This window comes from Trichechus manatus, unplaced genomic scaffold, assembly GCF_000243295.1.
Source record: "Trichechus manatus latirostris isolate Lorelei unplaced genomic scaffold, TriManLat1.0 scaffold00138, whole genome shotgun sequence".
Taxonomy (NCBI): Eukaryota; Metazoa; Chordata; class Mammalia; order Sirenia; family Trichechidae; genus Trichechus; species Trichechus manatus.
Window position 1 is genome coordinate 2,383,452 of NW_004444074.1, and position 20,674 is coordinate 2,404,125.

At 46.7% G+C, this 20,674-nt stretch overlaps 1 protein-coding gene across 4 annotated transcripts in view; it reads right to left on the reverse strand.

The window, feature by feature from the left end:
* Positions 1 to 556: 556 nt before the first annotated feature.
* Positions 557 to 20,674, reverse strand: part of LOC101357071 (galectin-9) — a 23,936-nt gene continuing 3,818 nt past the window's right edge. The window contains exons 2-11 of one of the 4 annotated variants that reach the window (XM_023739638.1): positions 11,167 to 11,258; positions 8,753 to 8,954; positions 7,571 to 7,681; positions 6,465 to 6,563; positions 4,714 to 4,749; positions 4,110 to 4,160; positions 3,466 to 3,507; positions 2,902 to 2,990; positions 2,588 to 2,750; positions 557 to 831 (exon numbers count right to left, since the gene is read on the reverse strand). In XM_023739638.1, the coding sequence (XP_023595406.1) occupies positions 685 to 831; positions 2,588 to 2,750; positions 2,902 to 2,990; positions 3,466 to 3,507; positions 4,110 to 4,160; positions 4,714 to 4,749; positions 6,465 to 6,563; positions 7,571 to 7,681; positions 8,753 to 8,954; positions 11,167 to 11,258 (1,032 nt within the window). In that variant the 3' untranslated portion in view covers positions 557 to 684. The remainder of the gene's footprint in view (positions 832 to 2,587; positions 2,751 to 2,901; positions 2,991 to 3,465; positions 3,508 to 4,109; positions 4,161 to 4,713; positions 4,750 to 6,464; positions 6,564 to 7,570; positions 7,682 to 8,752; positions 8,955 to 11,166; positions 11,259 to 20,674) is intronic. The other 3 variants (XM_004385447.2, XM_023739640.1, XM_023739641.1) reach the window with 3 other exon arrangements.

A 20,674-nucleotide genomic window follows, 5' to 3' on the forward strand; every position in this document is an offset into this window, starting at 1 on the left:
CAGATCTTATCAGGTACCTCAATTTTTTTTTTCTTTAATTCCCTTACACAATTCCATGTCTCCGTCCTGGCAAGCATTTTTATTTATTTCAGTGACACTAGGAAAGGTCAGGTCAGTTGGATAGAGGTTAGGGGGGTGTCACCAGGGTAAGCTTCCTAGAAGGGATGTAGTTTTGGTGCAGGGTGAGGGTGTAGGTTAAACATCAGAGAAAGGGAGGGGCTGAAATCACCTCCTACCTGGAGTGCACAGCTGGTGGCTTGGGGGCTGGGGAGGAGTCCAGTGGGGGGCTGGATGTGGTGGAGAGCACGAGGGGGAGGTGCAGGCCTGTGCAGGGAGCTTGGGAAGGCTTAGGACCCTCACTCCCTGCTTAGGGACTGAACATGGGGCCTCAGCCTGCACAGAGAGCCCCCAGCTGCGCCCCTCTCATTGGAAGGTAGGATTTGGGCAGCTGGAGCCTCAGGCCTGCCGGCTATGGAAGGCCCGTCCCAGCCACCTGGGTTCCCCTACAGGCTGTTTGCAGCCCAAAGCAGGGCCAGACACGGCATGGTCTCCCAGAAAAGCCCCAGGTCACAGGCTGGATGGAAAGGGCTGAGCTGGGGCTGGGGCAGGGGTGGTGGATTTGAGTGAGGAGGAGATCCAAATAGGAATGCACCCCAGCCCGCTAGCCAAGGGCCCGGGGTCTTTCTATGCCTGCACATTGGTCAGCTGGATGTCGCCCCCCACTTCCAGGTTGTTGATGGCCGGCAGGTTCTTCAGGCGGTGGCGGTATTCACACAAGTGCTGGCCATTCACGGTCACCTTGAGGCAGTAGCTTTCACACAATATCCACACCTGGGCAGAGAGACCACAGCATTTGCATTACACTTGGAAGGCCTCAAACAAAATGCAGGCTCATGTCTCCCTCCCTCCTTCTCTCCGCTCCCCCCACCTCCTTTAATCCCTCCTTCATCAAATATTGTTAACCCCACACCCAGTATTCTAGTCATACTGAATCATTCGCTCTTCTAATCATGTCATGTCATGTCATGTCATGTGCTCTCCTTCTTCCATCCTTTTGCATATGCTGTTCCCTCTGCATAGAATGCCCTTCCTCCTCTGCTGTCCACCCCAGCGCACCTTCCCCACATGAAAAACTGCTAATCTCCCTTCAGGAGTCAACCCCCTGTGGCAAGCCTTCCCCACCTCCTGACCCCCTCCTAGTTGGAATTGGGGGCCTCCACAGGCTTCCCGACACCATCACTCTTGGTGGTTCATGGTTGTTTCTCTCTCCCTAACTGGCCCCTGAGCCAGTAGGGGCAGAAACTCTAGCTTGTACCCCTAGTACCCAGCACATAGGAGTGTTCTGTGCCTGGACTCCTAACTTGTGTTGCCTATCCCAATATACTCTCCATGAGGCAGGCAGAACACATCTGTTAAAACCTCATCATCCCCACAACAATAGCTTATATTCCACACATTATGTGTCCTAAGCGTGTTACAAATATTATCTCATTTAATTCTTACAACTCTATGTGATCGATATTATTATTGCCCTCATTTTGCAGATGAGGAAACTGGCACAGAGCAGTTAAGTCACTTGCCCAAGGTCACATAGCTATCTATATCAGAATATATTCTTCCTGGTCTGCAACCTCCCAATGGGAACCTCCCACTGTATTAAAATTCAAACTCCTTTCTATGCCCTCAAGGCCCTACACTGGTCATTTCCAACTCTGGTTGCGGATTATTAGGGCAAATTTTAGAAATACAGTTGCCCAGGCTTACCCTCTCATTTTCTTTCTTTCTTTTTTCTTTTTTTTAAGCTGTCTGGTGATCTGAATGTGTTGTCAAGGTTGAGAACGCCTGCTGTCTGCCACCCGGGCCTCCAGCCTCCTCACCTTACTCCTCTGCCCTCATTCTACCCTGAAACCCCTGAACTTGCTGTTTCTTGACAGGCCACACTATGGTTCCCAACATTTGCACTAGGGGTTCTCCACGCCCACCTGGAATGCTCTCCCCACAGGTCCTTGCTTGGCTGGCTTCTTCCCCCTCATGCAGGGTGGCCTTGGCCCAGGGCTCATTGCATCCCATTGTTCTATTGCTTTCTGCATAGCACCTGTCCTTATCTGCAGTTATCTTGTTCAACATTTGTCTCCTTGTTCCTCCCCCACTGAGTCTGTTGCAGCAGGACTTTGCCTGCTGGGGGCTTCCTACAAGGACTGGCCCTCCATAAAATACTTGATAAATGGATTTGTTGAATGAATAAATGAATGAGGGAGTGAATCAACGATGCTTCATTTTCAGATTCAATTTGGCACTTATTGGCTGTGTGACTTCAGACAAATAACTTGCATTTGTGAGTTTGTTTCTTCATTTGTAAAAATCAGATGGCAACACCTACCTCGTGGGGGACAACAGTAATAATAATAAAATTAATAATATCAATAACACGAGAATAATAAGTTTTTGGATACTTTGTCTTCTTCCAGGCCCAGCCTCACTGAGAAGCTTCAGTCTTTATCCCATTCAAAGTGTCCCCAGGCCCCCTCCACCCCATTCCTGTCTTCGCCCCATGAGAGCCTCTGAGCTCCAGGCTATGGCCGCTTACCGAGAAGTTCTGGCCGCAGCTGAAGGGCATTTTCCCAGGCAGGCTGCGCTCCTCAGACCCCCAGGAATTGTTGATCTGTGTGTTGCGGACCACAGCATTCTCATTGAAGCGGGGGTTGAGGTGGAAGGCGATGTCACTGCCAGAGCGCAGGTTGATGTGGAACCTGTGGGTAGACAGCTCACATCGGCCACCTTTGCCCACTGAGCGCTGGGCCCCAGTCCCTCTCTTCCTCCTTAGCCCACCCTGGGGCAGGAGACTGGCCAGAATGACCTTTGGGTTCTCTCACCCCCAAGATCCCTGGGGCGCTGGCTTACCTCTGGGCGCAGGGCAGGATGGTACCTGACACGATGATGGACTTAGACGGGTATAGCCCGCCCGGGATGGCAGTGAAGTAAGGCAGTGTCTGTGGGAGGAGGGGACAGGTCAGCCAGCAGCAGCCACAGCCACCGCCGGGCCCTGCAGGAGGGGAATTTTGTACAGATTTCCACGAACGTGCACTGTCCACAGAGCTTGGGAGCAGTGCCTGTGAGTAACATGGTTTAGAGAAAGCACCCCCATGATGTCATTATTTGGTCTAGCACACAAACTTGCCGGCATTCCTCAAATTAATGGACTTAAGCTATCAGGAAAGGAACTTTGGTCGGACACAAAAAGACACTTGGGCTGAAAAGGGGAGCCCACATGATTTGATCACGTTGAAGAGACCGTTTTAAAGTCTCTTTCAAGTGTCCTTTCAACAGTCTTCTGATGCACCTGGCTGTTTTTAGGAACTTCAGCTTTGAATGTGGCGAGGCCTCGGTTCATCCCCACACTGCTCCTCACATCCCACTTTGCCCAACACAAACAAAGACTCCATCTCTCCCCAAGAAACCACTTACATAGGTTAAGCTGGGGTACACCATAGGTGGGATTCCGGGATTCTGTTGAAAACAGACCAGGAGGTTCAGTGAAGTTGTGCACACACACAGGCTCCCACACACTCTAATGCGGATGCTCCCATGTGAGGCTGAGGTTAGGAGGCTTCTACTGCCTTGAGTTCTCCCATTCACCTGCCTTCTCATGTTGGCCTTCATGAAACTTCCAGTTATGTTCCTGGACCCCTTCAAGGCCACCTGCCCCTCAACCCCTCCCAGGTAGCTCCACTATCTCCCCACAGATTTGCATAGGCAAGAGGAGAATAAGAAGTTAAGACTGTGATCATGGTGACATGCCAGGGCTTTTCTTCAGGATACACAGCCTTGGAACCTCATGTCCAGGCGCTGGGGCCACTGCACTCCCAATTTCCCTACTGGGTCCTAGAAGACTTGCCTCTTTGACCACTGAGTAAGTCCAGCCTGCTCTGGAATCTTTGCTATCCCAAGGAGAGTCTTAGCTGAACATCTCCGGGGCAGCAGGCCCAGCCCTAAATGTTCCCATCTTCCTTGCTTAACCATTTTCTTCCAACTCTAGGTCTCTAGGGAATTCAGTCCTTGGTTGAAGGGGAAACAATGGATCTGTGAGCTGACCAAAATTTTCAACTTACAGGGAACATCTGTCCAGGGGTGTTGTGCATTGTGTGGATGATCGTCTGAGTCTGGAAGAAAGAAATTGGGGTCTTAACCTCTCACAACCATATGCCGCTAGAGGGCCCCTCTGAGGTGAATTAACCTTGAGTGTATTTCCAAACCTTTTCCCTGACCAGGCCCCCAAAATGGGCAGGTAGAAATGTTTCTTCTCTTAAGGGGATAGGGCAGGGGCACAAGGTTAATGTTCTTGGAGAAGAAATAGGCTACACTTGTGGCCTTTAGACCATCTTCTCAGGGAAATTTCTCTCAGGGTAGCCTCACTTTACAGAAAGAAGAACTGAATTTGGAGCCTCTGTCTTCTGTGCCTACCAGCTGAAGGGAAGGGGCTTGAACAAATTCCTCATTTGGTTGCTTCTGCATTCATTAGGGCCAGCAAACCACACACCACCTCCTCCCACACTCCCCATCCCTAGCACCACCGCCAAAGCCAAGCAGAAGGTCAAGGGTTCTGGCATTGGCTCCCCTCCCTCCCCATGGAGAAACCCCTGGTCCTGCCTTCTCCTTTTAACCCATGAGAAGAACCAAAAACAAAAGAATCCGAAGAGAGAGCAAGAGACTTACGACAGGGGCTGAGTTGGCAGGCCAAATGCCTGGAGGCTGAAAGGGATGAGAAAATCAGAATGGTGGTTATTGTTGGCACCACATGAAGGTGAGGAGGATGGCTGAATTCTAGGGTAGGTCCTTGTAAGAAATGCCTCCCCAGACTCACACTCACTCCCTTCCTACTTTCAGGCAAGTCTCCCTGAGCCTCTGACACCCAGATGCTCACCCACCATCCCAGGTACACTGATGGTTATGGAACTAGGTGAGCGAGGGTTGGGGGTTGAAGTAGGTGGGATATTCCTACTGACTCCCCGAGAAAGAGATATGGGTTTGATATAGACTGTATTGTCTTCATTAGCTCCAGAGGAAAAACCATGCCATATTTCACCTATGAGATGGGAAGTGGCATTTACTGAAGGCCGACTGCATGCCAAGCTCTGGACTTTCATGCTTTACAACGAGGGAGGCGTCATTAGCTCCTATTTTGCTAGTGAGGCAGTTAGGCTCATAGCAGTTAAGCAACTTGCCCACGCTCATCCAGGTTGCAAGTAGTAAAATACAACATGGTACCCAGTTCTGTCTGATTGTACCTACCACACCTTATATCCATCCTCACCAGGAAGGGCCAAAGTTAGGCTGCACTTCAAAGGTTCCCTGGAGCTTCACCAGTCCTGAAGTCAGTGTGGCAAGAGGCAGGTGCCTCATTTGTACCATGATGGGGCACAGGAAGGCTGGATAAATAGAACCTCTCTCCCCCACCCCCACTGCATGGGTGGCCAAAGGAAGGATGGGCCCTGCTCCCTTTCCTGTCCTGGATCTTGTTCCCACCCAGCAAACTATTCTTCTTGTCTTGGCTGGTCTCCCATTCTACCTGCCCTGCCTGTGCAAACCACATTCCACACTCATTTACTGAGTTCTAGTGCACACTAAGCACTGTGCAAAGTCCTGGGGATACAAAAATGAACACATCACCATCCCAGCCCTCAATGGGCTCATGGGCATAGGAAAGGTGAGGTGGAATGATGGAGACAGACACATAAACACAATGACAATGCAGCATGGTGACCAGCATAGTTATGCATAAAGTCCACAGGGACACAGAGGGGCACATTCAACAATCTCCTGGGCAGGGAAACCTCTGCAAAGGAGCGACATCTAGGCAGAGCATTGAAGGGATTAGGAGTCTGCTGGGAGGTGAGGTGGGCAAAGAGTGTTTTTGGCACTGGGGACAGTGTGTGCAAAAACATGATGCCCGAGAGGGCTTGTGAGCAGTGGAGGCTGGATGAGCTCCGTCGGTGAAATGTGGGGCTGCGAGGTTGGTTGGGGCAATACTGGGAAAAATTCTGTATGTTCTGCTCATGAGTTTGGGTTTTATTTGGAAGGCTTGGGAGCACTAAGATTTTTAAGCAGAATAGGATATAATCAGATTTGCTTCTAGGAAGGTCACTGAGGCAATGGGTACGTGGTGGGTAGGAATGGGGAACCAGACTATGGTCATCTTGACCAGGGATCACAGTGGACTGAACCAAGGCTGAGTTCTTGCAGAGGAGAGAAGCTGGCCCATTGGAAAGACATTAATGAGGAAGAGGGAGGAGCCAAGGATGACTCCCTAGTCCCCAGGTCTAGGTTCTGGTAGATGAAGGTGGGGAATCCCTGGGTGGGTATCCTAGGGCCTGTAGGTCCTAGTGGCCTGCAGTTGGAACCCGCCCCTCAGACCCCCTGTCCTTCCCTGCCACCACTCAGCCTCCAGGCCTCTGGGCCTCACTTACTTTCGGTCTGCGCCCCTTGGGCTTCGGGGGAAAACAAGCAGGCTGTGAGAACTGCACTGTGGAAAAGACGGGCTGGATGGGGGCAGCACCACTGTTCTGCTAAAACAAAAAGCCCCACAGGGGAAAGACAAGCATTAATGGAGCCAAGAAAGAATGGAAAAGCAGGGTAAGGGGCAAGAGGGAGCAAGCCAGGCAGGCAGGGGAGTGGGGAGGGTGGTACAGAAGGAGAGAGAGAAAGGATTAGGTTCCAGTGAGTACAGCAGGGTGTCAATCTCTCTCTCTCTCTCTCCCACCCTACAGTGGAGAGAGTGGGTAGGGAAGGAATAGGAGAGATGAGGACCAAAAGGAGAGGAACCCATATGTGTTGCGGGCCTACTATGTGCTTCACTCATCCCAGGCTAGCCCACTCAAATGCCAATAGTAGCACCGGCAGCTCTAATCCAGCCTCAAGAATGTGAGCCCAACATACCCCAATCTTCCCATTTTTCACAAAAAGGCCAGAGATCGATATCCCTGCGGTATCTCCTGACATTTTAGATGTCGGCAACACATTCAAACTGTTCGAAATATGAGAGGGTCAAATTGTCCCTTGTGAGGTCCTGGGGGCCATTTTGAGACCTCTGACATATATTGTCTCATCAAAGCCACACAGCACCCCATGGTATGGCAATGGTTATGCTCATTCTACAGATGAGGAAACCGAGGCTGGGAGAGTCTAAGTCACTCTTCTAAGACCCCATAGCCAATGAGAATGGCTGAGCTGGGAATTTGAACTGGATTCCATCTGATTCCCCAGCCTGGGCTCTTTCTGGAATCACAATGCCCCCTAACCAGGATAGAAACAGAGAGCAACAGAGAGCCAAGTGGCTGAGGAGTCTGTGAGACAAAGGCAGGTACTCCAGACAGAGATGGTGACACAGGAAGAGCATGACGACAGAGGAGAAGGGAGAGGTCGGACACCAGGACGGGGATTAAGAGGTGTGTCCCCAAAGTCACCTGACTAGGAGATTAGGCTGGTCCCTTTAGGCCCACCCAACAGGGCCTAGGCACAGATAGTCTGAGCCCTGCACCCAAGCCCCGGGACAGGTGCCGGGTGGTAGTCTGACCTGGAACTCGACGGAATGTAGCTGCAGAGGACCTTGGACTGCAATGGTATCCACACGGTGGAAGGGCACGCGGTGTGAGTACTGCAGGAAATGGCTCCCGTTCACTGCCACCTGCCAAGGGAATTCATATCCCAGGAGAGGAATCCCAGGCCAGATGGAGGAGCACACCTAAGCCTCCTGGCCCCTGTTTCTTGAAATTAAGCCCCAGGTATGCTTTTCACATCCATCCTGTGCCAGTTACAGGAGTGTGCGTGGGATCCACAGTGCATCCAAACCCAGTCTCTACTTAGCTTTGACTTAGTTCTGACGGTGTGTTTGTTGATTTATTGCAGTAGGTTTGTCTTCCTAATCATAGCTCACCCGGGGTGTTATTTACGTATGCACCACCAGTCGGCATGTTCACTGGGGAGCAGGGGAGAGGTAACCACAGGTCTTACATTGAGTGGGTGGGCGTGTCGATGTTCACACAGTCAAGCATAGACACAGATGTACTCTCTCCCACCCAACTCCCCAGATTGAGAGACAGTATTCACGGAAGTAATTGGCAATAGCTTACAAAATTAAGCAATTAGTAGATCCTAGATAAAGACTGGTACAATGTTGCAGAAAACTAGATGTTATCACGGACCTGAAGTGGAGGAAGGGCTACAGCAGAGGAGTAGAATTAAAATGGACTTTACAGATGTATACCTAGATGGTGCAAACAGTTAAGGAACACGCTCTGCTGCTAATGAAAAGGATGGGGGTTCGGGTCCACCCAGAGGTGCCTCAGAAGAAAGGCCTGGTGATCTCCTTCTGAAAAATCAGCCAACAGTGCTATGGGGAACTGTTCTACTCTGACACACGTGAGATATCCATGAGTCAGAATCCACACAATGGCAACTGTTATGTTTTTAAAGACACACGAGGTCAAAAAGCAGTATGCGATGTATCTTGTTCTGATTTTCTGAATAAAATAAGCAGTAGATGCACTTGTTGATGCAGGTAAAGGTGTGTAAGGAGACTGTACAACCATCGGTAAGGACCTTACAAGACAATGCTCCTGTTTTTAGAGAATGGTTTTGCTACCACCTGATCTCAATGAATGTGATTATTTAAAGGCCATGCACTCAGTGTGATGGGGCTGGAAGGGCTGGGAGCCTGGGGATGCAATGGGAAGGAAATAGGAGGGTTCTTGCTCACCTTGAAATCCGAACTCTGCACCAGGACAAAGATCTCAAAGAACTTGCCCATCTGGAAAGGCATTTGCATCTTCCTCTCCTCAGGCCCCCAGGATCCATTCTGCTTTGTATTGCAGACCACATACCCACCCTCTTCAAACCGAGGGTTGAAGTGGAAGGCGATGTCATTTCCACTGCAACCGGTCTGAAAGTTCACAGCAAACCTAGGCCAAGGGAAATCAAATAGTCTTCTGTAGCATGGTTTACTGCCAGTGGTGGGAACAGGAGGTCCTCAGTGCCTTTGACCTACATTTGTCTGGGAACTTGCATACAAATTGTGTGGCACAGACTAATTTGTTGGCATCGTTTTTGTTCGCCTAATTTGGACTTAGTGTGGCTTTCTGCAACTATTGTTTTTTGCCTTTACAGCATTATCTTCTAGAAAGAAATGGAAATGGGTAAAGAAAAATGTTGACACTAGCACCCAGAAGCATAGGTCTTAGATATTAACTACAAAGTTGTATGAAAAATGGAAGTCGTTAAGCATGCTCAATTGGGAAAGAAAAGAACAAAATTAAAGAACATGTAAAAAGGATGGGAACATACCTACAAAGATAATGTCTAAAAGGTGAGATATAGAACAAATACTAGCTCTCCGGGCATGAAACTTATTAATAGGAGCATCTTTCCCATATTGGTTGTTGGGATTTATGTTAGGAACATGCGAGGTGTGGAAGTAGAACCCCTGAAGCCAGCTGGGCCTGGACTCAGTCCCCAGATCTGCACTGTTGGTCATTTGGGATGACCACCAAATTACAGTGCCTTCAAGTTACTGCATCCAGGAGAGGGAGTGACTCTCTTCCTACAGTCCCAGTGTAGTGCAAAGAGGTAACACACTAGGCTACTACTGAAAAGTTGGAGGTTCAAGTCCACTCAGAGGCACCTCGGAAGAAAGGCTTGGCCATCTACTTCCAAAAAATCAGCCACTGAGAACTCTACGGAGCACAGTTCTACTCTAACTCACAGGGGGTCACCATGAGTCAGAGTCAACTTGACAGCAACTGGTATCCCTCTTCCTGCAGAGTGATTAAGTGAGGAGTGTTCAGGAAGCCCCAAACACAAGTACATGCTGAATTGTGTCCCCCTAACCCTTGTACCTGTGAAGGTGACCTTGTTTGGAAATAAGGTCTTTGAAAATGTTATCAGTTTTGACATGAGGTCATACTGAAGTAAGTGTGGGTCCTAATCCAAACTGAGTAGTGTCCTTATAACGAGAAGAGAGACACAGAGAGACAGGCAAGGCAAAGACAGCCTTGAGAAGATGCGTGTGCAAGTCAAGGAACATCTGCAGCCACCAGAAGCCACGAGAGACAAGGAAGGATCTTCTCCTAGAGCCTTCAGAGAGAGCATGACCCTGCTGACACCCTGTATTCCTACTTCCAGCATCCAGAACTGTAAGACAATAAATTTCTGTTCTCATAAGCCACTCAGTTTGTGGTATTTTTTTTTATGGCAGCTGTGGGAATCTAATCCAGAATGGTGTGAAGGGGATCCAGAATGTTCCATGGCTCATGTATAGGGATAAGAGAGCCACTGGAGCAGTAGATGTCTGGGGTTGAGACAGAGGAGCTTCTGATGGGGAGCCATGTGTCTAGAGGGGTTTAGTAGGCAGCCACCACAGAGAACCCAGCCTATCACTCAGATGGGGAACCTCAGCTTCGGTTATCAAGGATGGCACAAAGGCTTGCGTGAGACATTTGTATTTTGTATTGGGAGTCCCTGGGTTAATGTGCCCTCTGCTAACCAAAAGGTTGGAGGTTCAAGTCTACCCAGAGTCTCCTTGAAAGAAAGGCCTGGTGATCTACTTCTGAAAAATCAGGTATCGAAAAAACCTATGGGGCACAGCTCCACTCTGACACATACGGAGTCACCTTGAGTCAAAACTGACTTCACTGCAACTGGTACTTGTATTTTGTATTGACTCAATTGTTTCCCGAAAAGATTTTGAAACTAAAATAGACCAGATTACTTTTGGTAGAAACTTTAAATGTTTTCACGTCAGCAGAATGAGGGCTCCAAAATAGAGAAGAACAGTTATGGGAAATGAAGCAAGTTAAACTTGGGCAACTCTGGGCCATAGTGTGCCAAATTCAAGCCCGTAACATAATATTCTGCCTCTGCAGGGGGTCTGCTTCCTTCCTTAGATTTGGAGCTCCTTGCAGGCCAAGAGTCCATTAACCTTGCAGTCTATGTAATAGTGCCCTCGAGTAGCGGGCACTGAGGAACAGGTCACTGAGTGTTGGCAGGGCCTGCCCTGCTCATCTGCATCCCAGGAGCCAGTACACAGCAGGGAGGTTGTTGGTTGAATGAACCAGAGCTGACGGGCTCCATGGTTTGCTAAAGGACAGGCTGGAGAGAAAAAACTGTGCCAGGTACCTGTTTCCACTGCAGTAAAGAACGGTCCCCTTGATGATGATCTGGAGTCCATCATGGAGGCCCCCTAGAATTGCCCCGTGGAAAGGGACGCCCTGCAGGGAGGAAATGGTGGAGACCAGTCAGTCAGCCTGCTCCTCTGTTGGCTCTCTGTCAGCACTTGTTAATGGCTGGCCTGTGTGTGTTGGACACCTTGCTGGGGCAGAGAATGTGGCTGTGAACTAGACAGATCAAGTCACTCAGCCTCCCAGATCTTCTGATTATGTGAGGAAGTGGACACCAATCGCGCTATTTACACGAACATTCTGCTATTGTGATACGGAGACTGTGGGCTCTGAGAGGATGTGATGGTGGCTGAACTTCCCTTGAAGGTCTGAGAAGGAAGTTCGAGCAAGCTGAGCCCACACAGAGTTCACCAGGAGGAGGGCCTTGGAGGCAGGGGAAGTAGCATGTACATGGGCCCTGACTGAGATGGGAAGGAACCAGAGCAGTGATGGGGGCTGCAGGACCCCAGATCAAGCTCTCAGCAAAAGTCCCAGGGCCCTACCCAGGAACCCTAGATGTCCAAAGGATCAAAGGGACCCATCAACCTCTTCTGGAGGGTAACCCTTCAGCTCACCTGAGAAGGCCAAGAAGCCACTCCCACAGCCTCCACAGAACTATGATGACCCTAACTTTTGCCCTCCCAGCCATCTCTGGTAGCGCCACTTCCTGAACCCTCTGTGCCATGGGGCTACCCCTCCTCTACTTCTGCCCCTAGACTCCCCATCCGTGATGGTTAAGGTTATGTGTCATCTTGGCTAGGCCATGATTCTCAGTGGTTTGGCAGATAGTATATAATCATCCTCCATTTTGTGATCTGATGTGAGCACCAGCCAGTCAGTTGAAACGAAAATTTCCTTGGGGGTGTGGCCTGCATCAAATATACGTGAATATTCTGGCAAAACTCGCCCTCTCTGATCCTGCATCTGACTCATCATCCTCTGAACTCTGGTTTTTGTGACAAGAGCCAGCAGCCTGCCACCTGACCTGCAGATTTTAGACTCATCAGCTTCCATAGCCTGGTAAACCAGCAGCCTGCTATCTGACCTACCATTTTTTTTGTTCATCAGCACCTGCAACCACGTGAGTTGGGAGAAGCCTTCATCCGGGCACCTGACCCAGGGATTTGGGACTTGCCAGCCTCCACAACTTTTTGATATATTTCCTGGAAATAAATCTCTCTCCATATTTATATATATATACGCTTCACTAGTTTTGCTCCTCTAGGGAACCCAGCCTGACACCATCCCTTCCCTCAGGCTCTCAGTGGCCTCTGAAGCCCCTGTGTGGTATCTTCACTCCTCCTAGGTTCCACTGGCAACCACTTTATCAAATTCTCTCCTGTGGGCCTCTCCAAAGGAGCAGCGGCTGTGGTGAGGCATGCATCTGTTATAGAGTGAGGCATACTCCAAGTCTGAATCCCAGCTCTGCTGCTCATTATCTGAGCTGCCTTGGACAGACAATTTAATCTCTCTTTACCTCAGTTTTCTCATCTGTAAAATAGGATTCTTGTGATGATTCAGTGAGAAAAAGTCTGTAGAACAGACTGGCACATAGTAGGGACCTCTCCACCTCCACCTCCTTAGACTCTCTGAGCAAAATTCCCAAAGTTGTTATTCTCAACTTTCAACCCTTATCTCCGGAATGCCTCTTATTCAGTGTGGTTCTACAACGTGTATTAAAACACAGTTCTATTTCTTAGCTGATTTTCACATAGTTAATTTCTTCTCTAACATCTTCTGTATGTCAATTCCCAACAAAAATGAAATAACTCCAGAAGCCGGCAGGTAATGTAAATAAGTGAGATGGCCAGGAAGGACCCAGCAGGGAGTAGTATGGACTATGACAAACTACATCACATTTGTCATCTAACTAGGCAGGTTCACTCAGCTTTAACCAATTGTTGCCATCCAGGCCCAGTGTTGGGAGAGCTTCCAAATTTTTAAGAGAAGACAGAAATCAGAATTTTCTTTTCTGTGACATGTTCTAGTTTCTGTGAAAAATCTTTTTAAAAGCATAGTGTAAGTATCCCTATCTTATAGAGACACACATATTGAAATATTTGCGAAGGAAATGATATAATATCTGAATTTGCTTCAAAATAACTCAAGAGTGGAGGTGGGGGTATAGGTGAAGGTACTATTGGCCATGAGCTGACAACGGTCTAGGCTGGGTGATGGGTGTGTGTTTTACGTTTGAATTTTCTATAATAAGTTAAAACAAACACTGAGTAGGTGAAAGAAAACACTCGCCACCCAAATCATTCCACATTCACCCCACTGGTCACTGCTTCCTGGCCTGTGTCTTGAGTTGTACCACCACACAGAAGCCACGGGAAACCCACCCTAGCTCAGTGCACACAGCTAATGCTGGAAAAGCCCCAGTCATGCCGGGATGACTCCTGCCACATTCAGACAGCCTCTGATGGACATTTGGGAGAGGGTTTTTTGTTTTTTGGTTGCACCTTGGTTAAGTCTAACTCTGTCCATAAATGCTTTGGTGAACTTCAGCAAACCACAGCTATGCTGCGTCTCCAGGTTCTCTCTGTCTTCTTACCTGGTAACATCAGTGGTTTAGAGGAATGAAAAAAAAAAACCTCATAGCAACCCTATAGGACAGAGTACAGTAGGACTGCCTCATAGGGTTTCCAAGGAGTAACTGGTGGATTCCAGCTGCAGACTTCTGGGTTAGCAGCCGAGCTCTTAACCTCTATGCCACCAGGGTTCCTTGGGGGAAGCAGAGTCAACCTAATACAAACATGGACCAGCATTGCGTAGTGTGATTTCAAGGGTATCTGGAAGCCTGTCTTCCCTGAAAAATACTTCCCTCATATGTTTGTTGCAAGCTTGAATTCTCTTAAGAGAGGACCAAGCCTTTCATACTAGCCTAAGAGATCATGCTTGAAATGTAAATACTCCTGTGAAGCAAGAGACCTTCACTTAAGCATATCCAATGAGGTATAAAGAACAGACAGCACAGCTTGATGCGGGGACGGGGTTGGGTGGCAATCCTAAGTGCCAAGAAGACATTAAGGAAGTTGGAGATGGAGGAAGAAAGAATACAGATCATGAGGTGGGGTAGAACTGATTAGTCATTAAGTTAAAAATTTTCCCCAGAAAAGATTTGAGACATTGCAATATGTCTTAAACAGTGTTTCCAGATTTTGAAAAACAAAATTATTTTAAAGTGAGTATAATCATGCAATAGGAGCCCTGGTGGTGCACTGATTAAGCACTCGGCTGCTAACCAGAAGCAACCCAACAGCTGCTCCACGGGAGAAGGATGCAGCAGTCTGCTTCCATAAAAATTACAGCCTTGGAACCCTATGGGGCAGTTCTACTCTGTCCTATGAGTATTAATCGACTCAACGGCAATGAGTTTTGTTTTCTTTTTATATAATCATACCAACCAGGTTTATTTGTTGCAGCATTATAATAGTAAAGAGTTGGAAACAGCCTGAAAGTCCACCAATAAGAAAATGGTGAAATAGATTATGGTATTGTTATACAATTGATTCTATGTAGCCTTAAAAAAGAACAGAAGAAGAGGTAGAGGGAACTCTTTGAGCGCTAATGTAGATTGATGTCATTTGTATGAAAATTATGCATGGATATACTCTCCCCATCCATTTTTTATACAAATGACATCAACACTTACTGATGAAGATCAAAGAGTACAGCCTCCAGTATGCATTATACCTCAATATAAAGAAAACAAAAACCCTCAAACCTGGACCAAGAAGCAACATCACGATAAACGGAGAAAATTTTGAAGTTGTCAAGGGTTTCATTTTACTTGGATCCACAATCAACGCCCACAGAAGCAGCAGTCAAGGAATCAAATAAGGTCTTGCATTGGGCAAATCTGCTGCAAAAGACTGCTTTAAGTGTTCAAAAGCAAAGATTTCATTTTGAGGACTAAGGTATGCTGACTCAAGCCATGGTAATTTCAGTTGCCTCATATGCATGTGAAAGTGGACAATGAATAAGGAAGACTGAAGAAGAGCTGATGCCTTTGAATTCTGATGCTGGCGAAGAATACTGAATATATCATGGACTGCAAGAAGAACTAACAAATCTGTCTTGGAAGAAGTACAGCCAGAATGCTCCATATAAACGAGTATGGAGCAACTTCTTCTCACTTACTTTGCACATGTTATTAGGAGGGACCATTCCCTGGAGAAGGACATTGTGTTTAGTTAAGTTGAGGGTCGGCGAAAGAGAGGAAGAACCTCAACGAGATGAACTGACACAGTAGCCACAATGATTGTGAGGATGGCACAGGGGCAAGCAGTGTTTTGTTTTGTTATACATAGGGCCATTATGAGTCAGAACTGACAGGATGGCACCTAACAACAACAACAACAATATTTATTCATAAAATATCTGTAGGAGAATTCATAAGAATCTGAGAACACTAGTTGACTCCAAGAAGGATACAGTCATCTGAATAATGACTACCCCAAAGGTGTCTGCACCCTAATGCCCAGAATCTGTGAATATGTTACTTTAGTGGTAAAAGGGACTTTGCAGATGTCATTAAATTAAGGATTTTGCAATGGGAAGATTATCCTGGATTATCGAGGTGGGCCCAATGTAATCACAGGGTCCTTGTAACAGAGAGGCTGGAGGATTGGAGTCAGTAGTAGAATGATGGCAGAAGCTGCTATTTTTGAAAATGGAGGAAGTGGACACAAGCCAAGGAATGCAGGCAGCCTCTAGAAATTAGAAAAGACCAGGAAACAGATTTTCCTCTAGAGCCTCCAGAAAGAGCATAACCTCATCAACACCTTGATTTTAGAACTCTGACCTCCACAACTGTAAGCGAATAAATTTGTGTTGCTTGAAGCCACTAAATTTGTAATAATTTGTTACAACAGCAATGTTGTTTGTTGTTTAGGTGCTGTCAAGTTGGTTCTGAATCGTAGTGACCCTATGTACAACAGAATGGAACACTTTTGCTCCTGTGCCATTCTCACAATCATTGTTGTGCTTGAGCCCATCCTTGCAGCAACCTTGTCAATCCATCTCATTGAGGGTCTTCCTCTTTTTTGATGTCCCTCTACTTTACCAAGTACGATGTCCCTCTCCAGGGACTGGTCCCTCCTGATAACATGTCCAAAGTACACAAAATGAAGTCTCATCATCCTTGCTTCTAAGAGGCATTCTGGCTGTACTTCTCCAAAGACAATTGTTCGTTCTTCTGGCAGTCCATGGTATATTCAATATTCTTCACTAATACCATAATTCAAAGGCATCCATTCTTCAGTCTTCCTTATTCATTGTCCACCTTTCACATGCATATGAGGCAACTGAAAATACTATGGCTTGGGTCAGGTGCACCTTAGTCCTCAAAGTGACATCTTTGCTTTTTAATACTTTATGGAGATCTTTTGCAGCAAATTTTCCCAATGCAATACATAGATTGATTTCTTGATTGCTGCTTCCATGGGCAATCAAGGGACCTAAGTAAAATAAAATACTTGACAACTTTAGTCTTCTCCGTTTATCATGATGTTGCTTCTTGGTCCAGTTGTGAGGATTTCTGTTTTCTTTATGTTGAGGTGTAATCCATACTGAAGGCTGTAGTCTTTAATCTTCATCAGTAAGTGCTTCAAGTCCTCTTCACTTTCAGCAAGCAAGGTTGTGTCATCTGCATATTGCAGTTTGTTAATGAGTCTTCCTCCAATCCTGATGCCCCATTCTTCTTCATATAGTCCAGCTTCTCAGATTATTTGTTCAGCATACAGTTGAATAAATGTGGTGAAGGATACAACCCTGATGCACACCTTTTCCTGACTTTAAACCACACAGTATCCCCTTGTTCGGTTCGAACGACTGCCTCTTGATCTATGTACAGGTTCCCCATAAGCACAATTAAGTGTTCTCGAATTCCCATTCTTCGCAGTGTTATCCATAATTTGTTAAGATCGACACAGTCAAATGCCTTTTCACAGTTAATAGAACACAGGTAAACATCTTTCTGGTATTCTCTGCTTCAGCGATGATATCCCTTGTTCCACATTCTCTTCTGAATCCAGCTTGAACTTCTGGTAGTTCACTGTTGATGTACTGTTGCAACCGCTTTTGAATGATCTTCAGCAAAATTTTACTTGTGTGGGATATTAATGATATTGTTCAATAATTTCTTCATTTTGTTGGATCATTTTTCTTTAGAAGAGGCACAAATATTGATCTCTTCCTGTTGGTTGGCCAGGTAGCTCTCTTCCAAATATCGTGGCATAGACGGGTAAGCACCTCCAGTGCTGCATCAGTTTGTTGAAACATCTCAGGTGGTACTATGTCAATTCCTGAAGCCTTGTTTTTCGACAATGCCGTCAGTGCAGCTTGGACTTCTTCCTTCAATGCCATCGGTTCTTGATCATATGCTACCTCCTGAAATGGCTGAACATGGACCAATTCTTTTTGGTACAGTAACTCTGTGTATTCCTCCATCTACTTTTGATGCTTCCCACGTCATTCAATATTTTCCCCATAGAATCCTTCAATATTGCAGCTTGAGGTTTGAATTTTTTTCTTCAGTTCTTTAAGCTTGAGAAATGCTGAGTGTGTCTTCCCTTTTGGTTTTCTAACTTTTTCTAACTCCAGATCTTTGCACGTTTCATTATAATGTTTTACTCTGTCTTCTCAGCTGCCCTTTGAAATCTTCTGTTCAGCTCTTTTACTTCATCATTTCTTCCTTTCACTTTAGCTACTCTATGTTCAAGAGCCAGTTCCAGAGTCTCTTCTGGCATCCATTTTGGTCTTTTCTTTCTTTCCTGTCTTTTTAATGGCCTCTTGCTTTCTTTGTGTATGATGTGCTTGATGTCATTCCACAACTCGTCTGGTCTTTGGTTATTAGTGTTCAATGCATCAAATCTATTCTAGAGATGCTCTCTAAATTCAGATGGGATATACTCAGTCATATTTTGGCTTTCATGGACTTGCTCTAATTTTCTTCAGCTTCAACTTAAACTTGAAGATGAGCATTCAATGGTCTGTTCCGCAGTCGGCCCCTGGCCTTATTCTGACTGATGATATTCAACTTCTCCATCGTATCTTTCCACAGATGTAGTCAATTTGATTCCTGTGTATTCCATCTGGCTAGGTTCATGTGCATATCACCATTTATGTTATTGAAAAAAAGGTATTTGCAATGAAGAAGTCATTGGTCTTACAAAATTCTGTCATGTGATCTCTGGTGTCATTTCTATCACCTAAGCCATATTTTCCAACTACTGACCCTTCTTCTTCCTATCCAGTTTTTGCATTCCAATCACCAGTAATTATCATTGCATCTTGATTGCATGTTTGATCAATTTCAGACTCAGAAGTTGGTAAAAATCTTCAATTTCCTTAGCGGCAATGGGAAACTAATAAGGAGGGGCATTGGGGAACTGGCAGGAGGGAGAGCCAGGGAGAAGGACACTTTCACAGGACATGTTTTTTCCTGTGGAATTTGGAACCATGTGTATCAGTGAGAGAATCACAGGATGTACTTTCGCTCCATGTGATGCAGGAGGACGGATTTATGCACTGGATTTATGGACCCACAGGCCTGGGCACACATCCCAGCTCCCTGGACTTGTAGCTCTGATGTCAGACAAGTCACTTAACCTCTCTGGGCCCAGTTCCCTCCACAGAACATCAGGATAACAACAATGGCCTGTCAGTGTTCTTGAGGGGATTAGACGAGATGCCATGTGGAAAGCTGGCCTTGACCATGGCAGCTGTGTGCATCGGGATGGATTAATTCCTCTGCTGGGGCAGAACTTGTTCTCTGTTCCTAGCCAAGCCTGGAGACGGGATTTTTTCTTCCCCTCAAGAAGTCCCGCTAGCACAGTCAAGTGGAGACAGCCCCCACAGTGCTGTATTCTTTACCTGGCTTCCTCCCCTACAGTGTTGTATTGAAAAATCATTTTCTTTGCTGAGCTTCCCTCTGCCCCTTCTCCCCGGCTTTGCATTTGAATCTTGCTTTTGCTTGGAGGTTATATGTAAACCACTTTGCCTGCTTAGTATGATTAAGAATAGTTGCTGATGTAACATGTATGAACTACCTACTTGTAAACCCCTTTAAAAGTAACTTGCCTGCCCACCCTTGGTGAGCAGTCTTGGCAGCAGCAGCTCCAACTGACTCTGTTTCCTTGTACAATGAAATAAAGGTGCCTTTCCTGTTCTCCCTTCTCTGTCTTCATTGGCCAATAAAAGTCATGACTGCTAAGAACCTGGGGTTTCCACCCAGTAACAAAGTCCTACAGGCCAGAGACTGTGTCACCAGAGGACACCTACTCCAGCGCTGGCAGAGGGAACCCCACAGATGGCAGTGTGAGGCTTTTAGCCTCAGGGCTCTCCTGCCTTAGAGGTACCGAGAGCCTTATGGTGGCCCTACTCTGTGTTATCTCCTCTACTCTTCACACAGGGCTACAGCCATAGAGTCATTTTTCTTAGCCTCAAGACAGCTCCTTGTTAGGGGACCCTAGAGGCTGAAGACACCTAATTAATTAGTACTCCATTGTTATCAGGCCACGTCTAGTCACCTCCCCCATAACATCATTCACTTCCTCTAAGTTGTTTTGCAGACTCTCTAGAGAGCCTTGGATGGGTCCAGATCTAATCGACACAGAATGGTCAGACATGAGCAGAACCAACAAAGATGACTGACAGACGACCCCCAGGTTACCACGCACACTCAGTAACACAAGAGAACTCATGTCAAGGAACAAAAAGACTCATGTCAAGGAACCAAAATCACCAGATATATGTCATCAGCAGTAGCCAAGCCTATTTCCAAAGTGAAGAATCCGTTGGCCACTTCTGGGCCAAGTCTTAGTCCTGCCTCGTAATAAATAACCAACAGAAACCATGAATAGTTAAAACTTTCTGATCCTGCCCACCACTTCCTCCATCCCTATATGAATATGTATGAGTATAACATGTGATTTCTCACTCAAATCGAGGAACTCAATCTGAGATCAATACCTCTGAGTTTCCGCCTGCTAGCCTGCGAAATAAACTTTCTTCCTCTCAAAAATAGCCTCTGAGAGATTGGCTTCTTGTACACTGGGCATGGACCCATTGGTCTGGTTTTCCGCTCACCCAGCCCATTTCCTATAATTCTTTTCCTCCTCAGAAACTCCTTAAAGAGAAAGAGCCACTGGCTAGCGGAAATTGGCTAAAACAGGTGCTGCCCTACATCCTGGCATTCCAGAAGCTCTTTAGCTCATTAACTGCTTCCTGTACAGTAAATTCTCCATGCCTGGGTGCAGAGCTGACATGCTAATGAATAAAAATGACTAAGTCCCTCCTGCTCAGGGAATCAAATCTGTGCCTTAGAAAATCCTTACTAATCTTACAACCTTCTGCACCTGCTTGGGTGCCATTTTGTATTTTAAAATTGATCCTGCCAAATGAACAGACGCTTCACCAGAGAAGACATTCAAGTGGCCAACGGACATATGAGGAAATGCTCG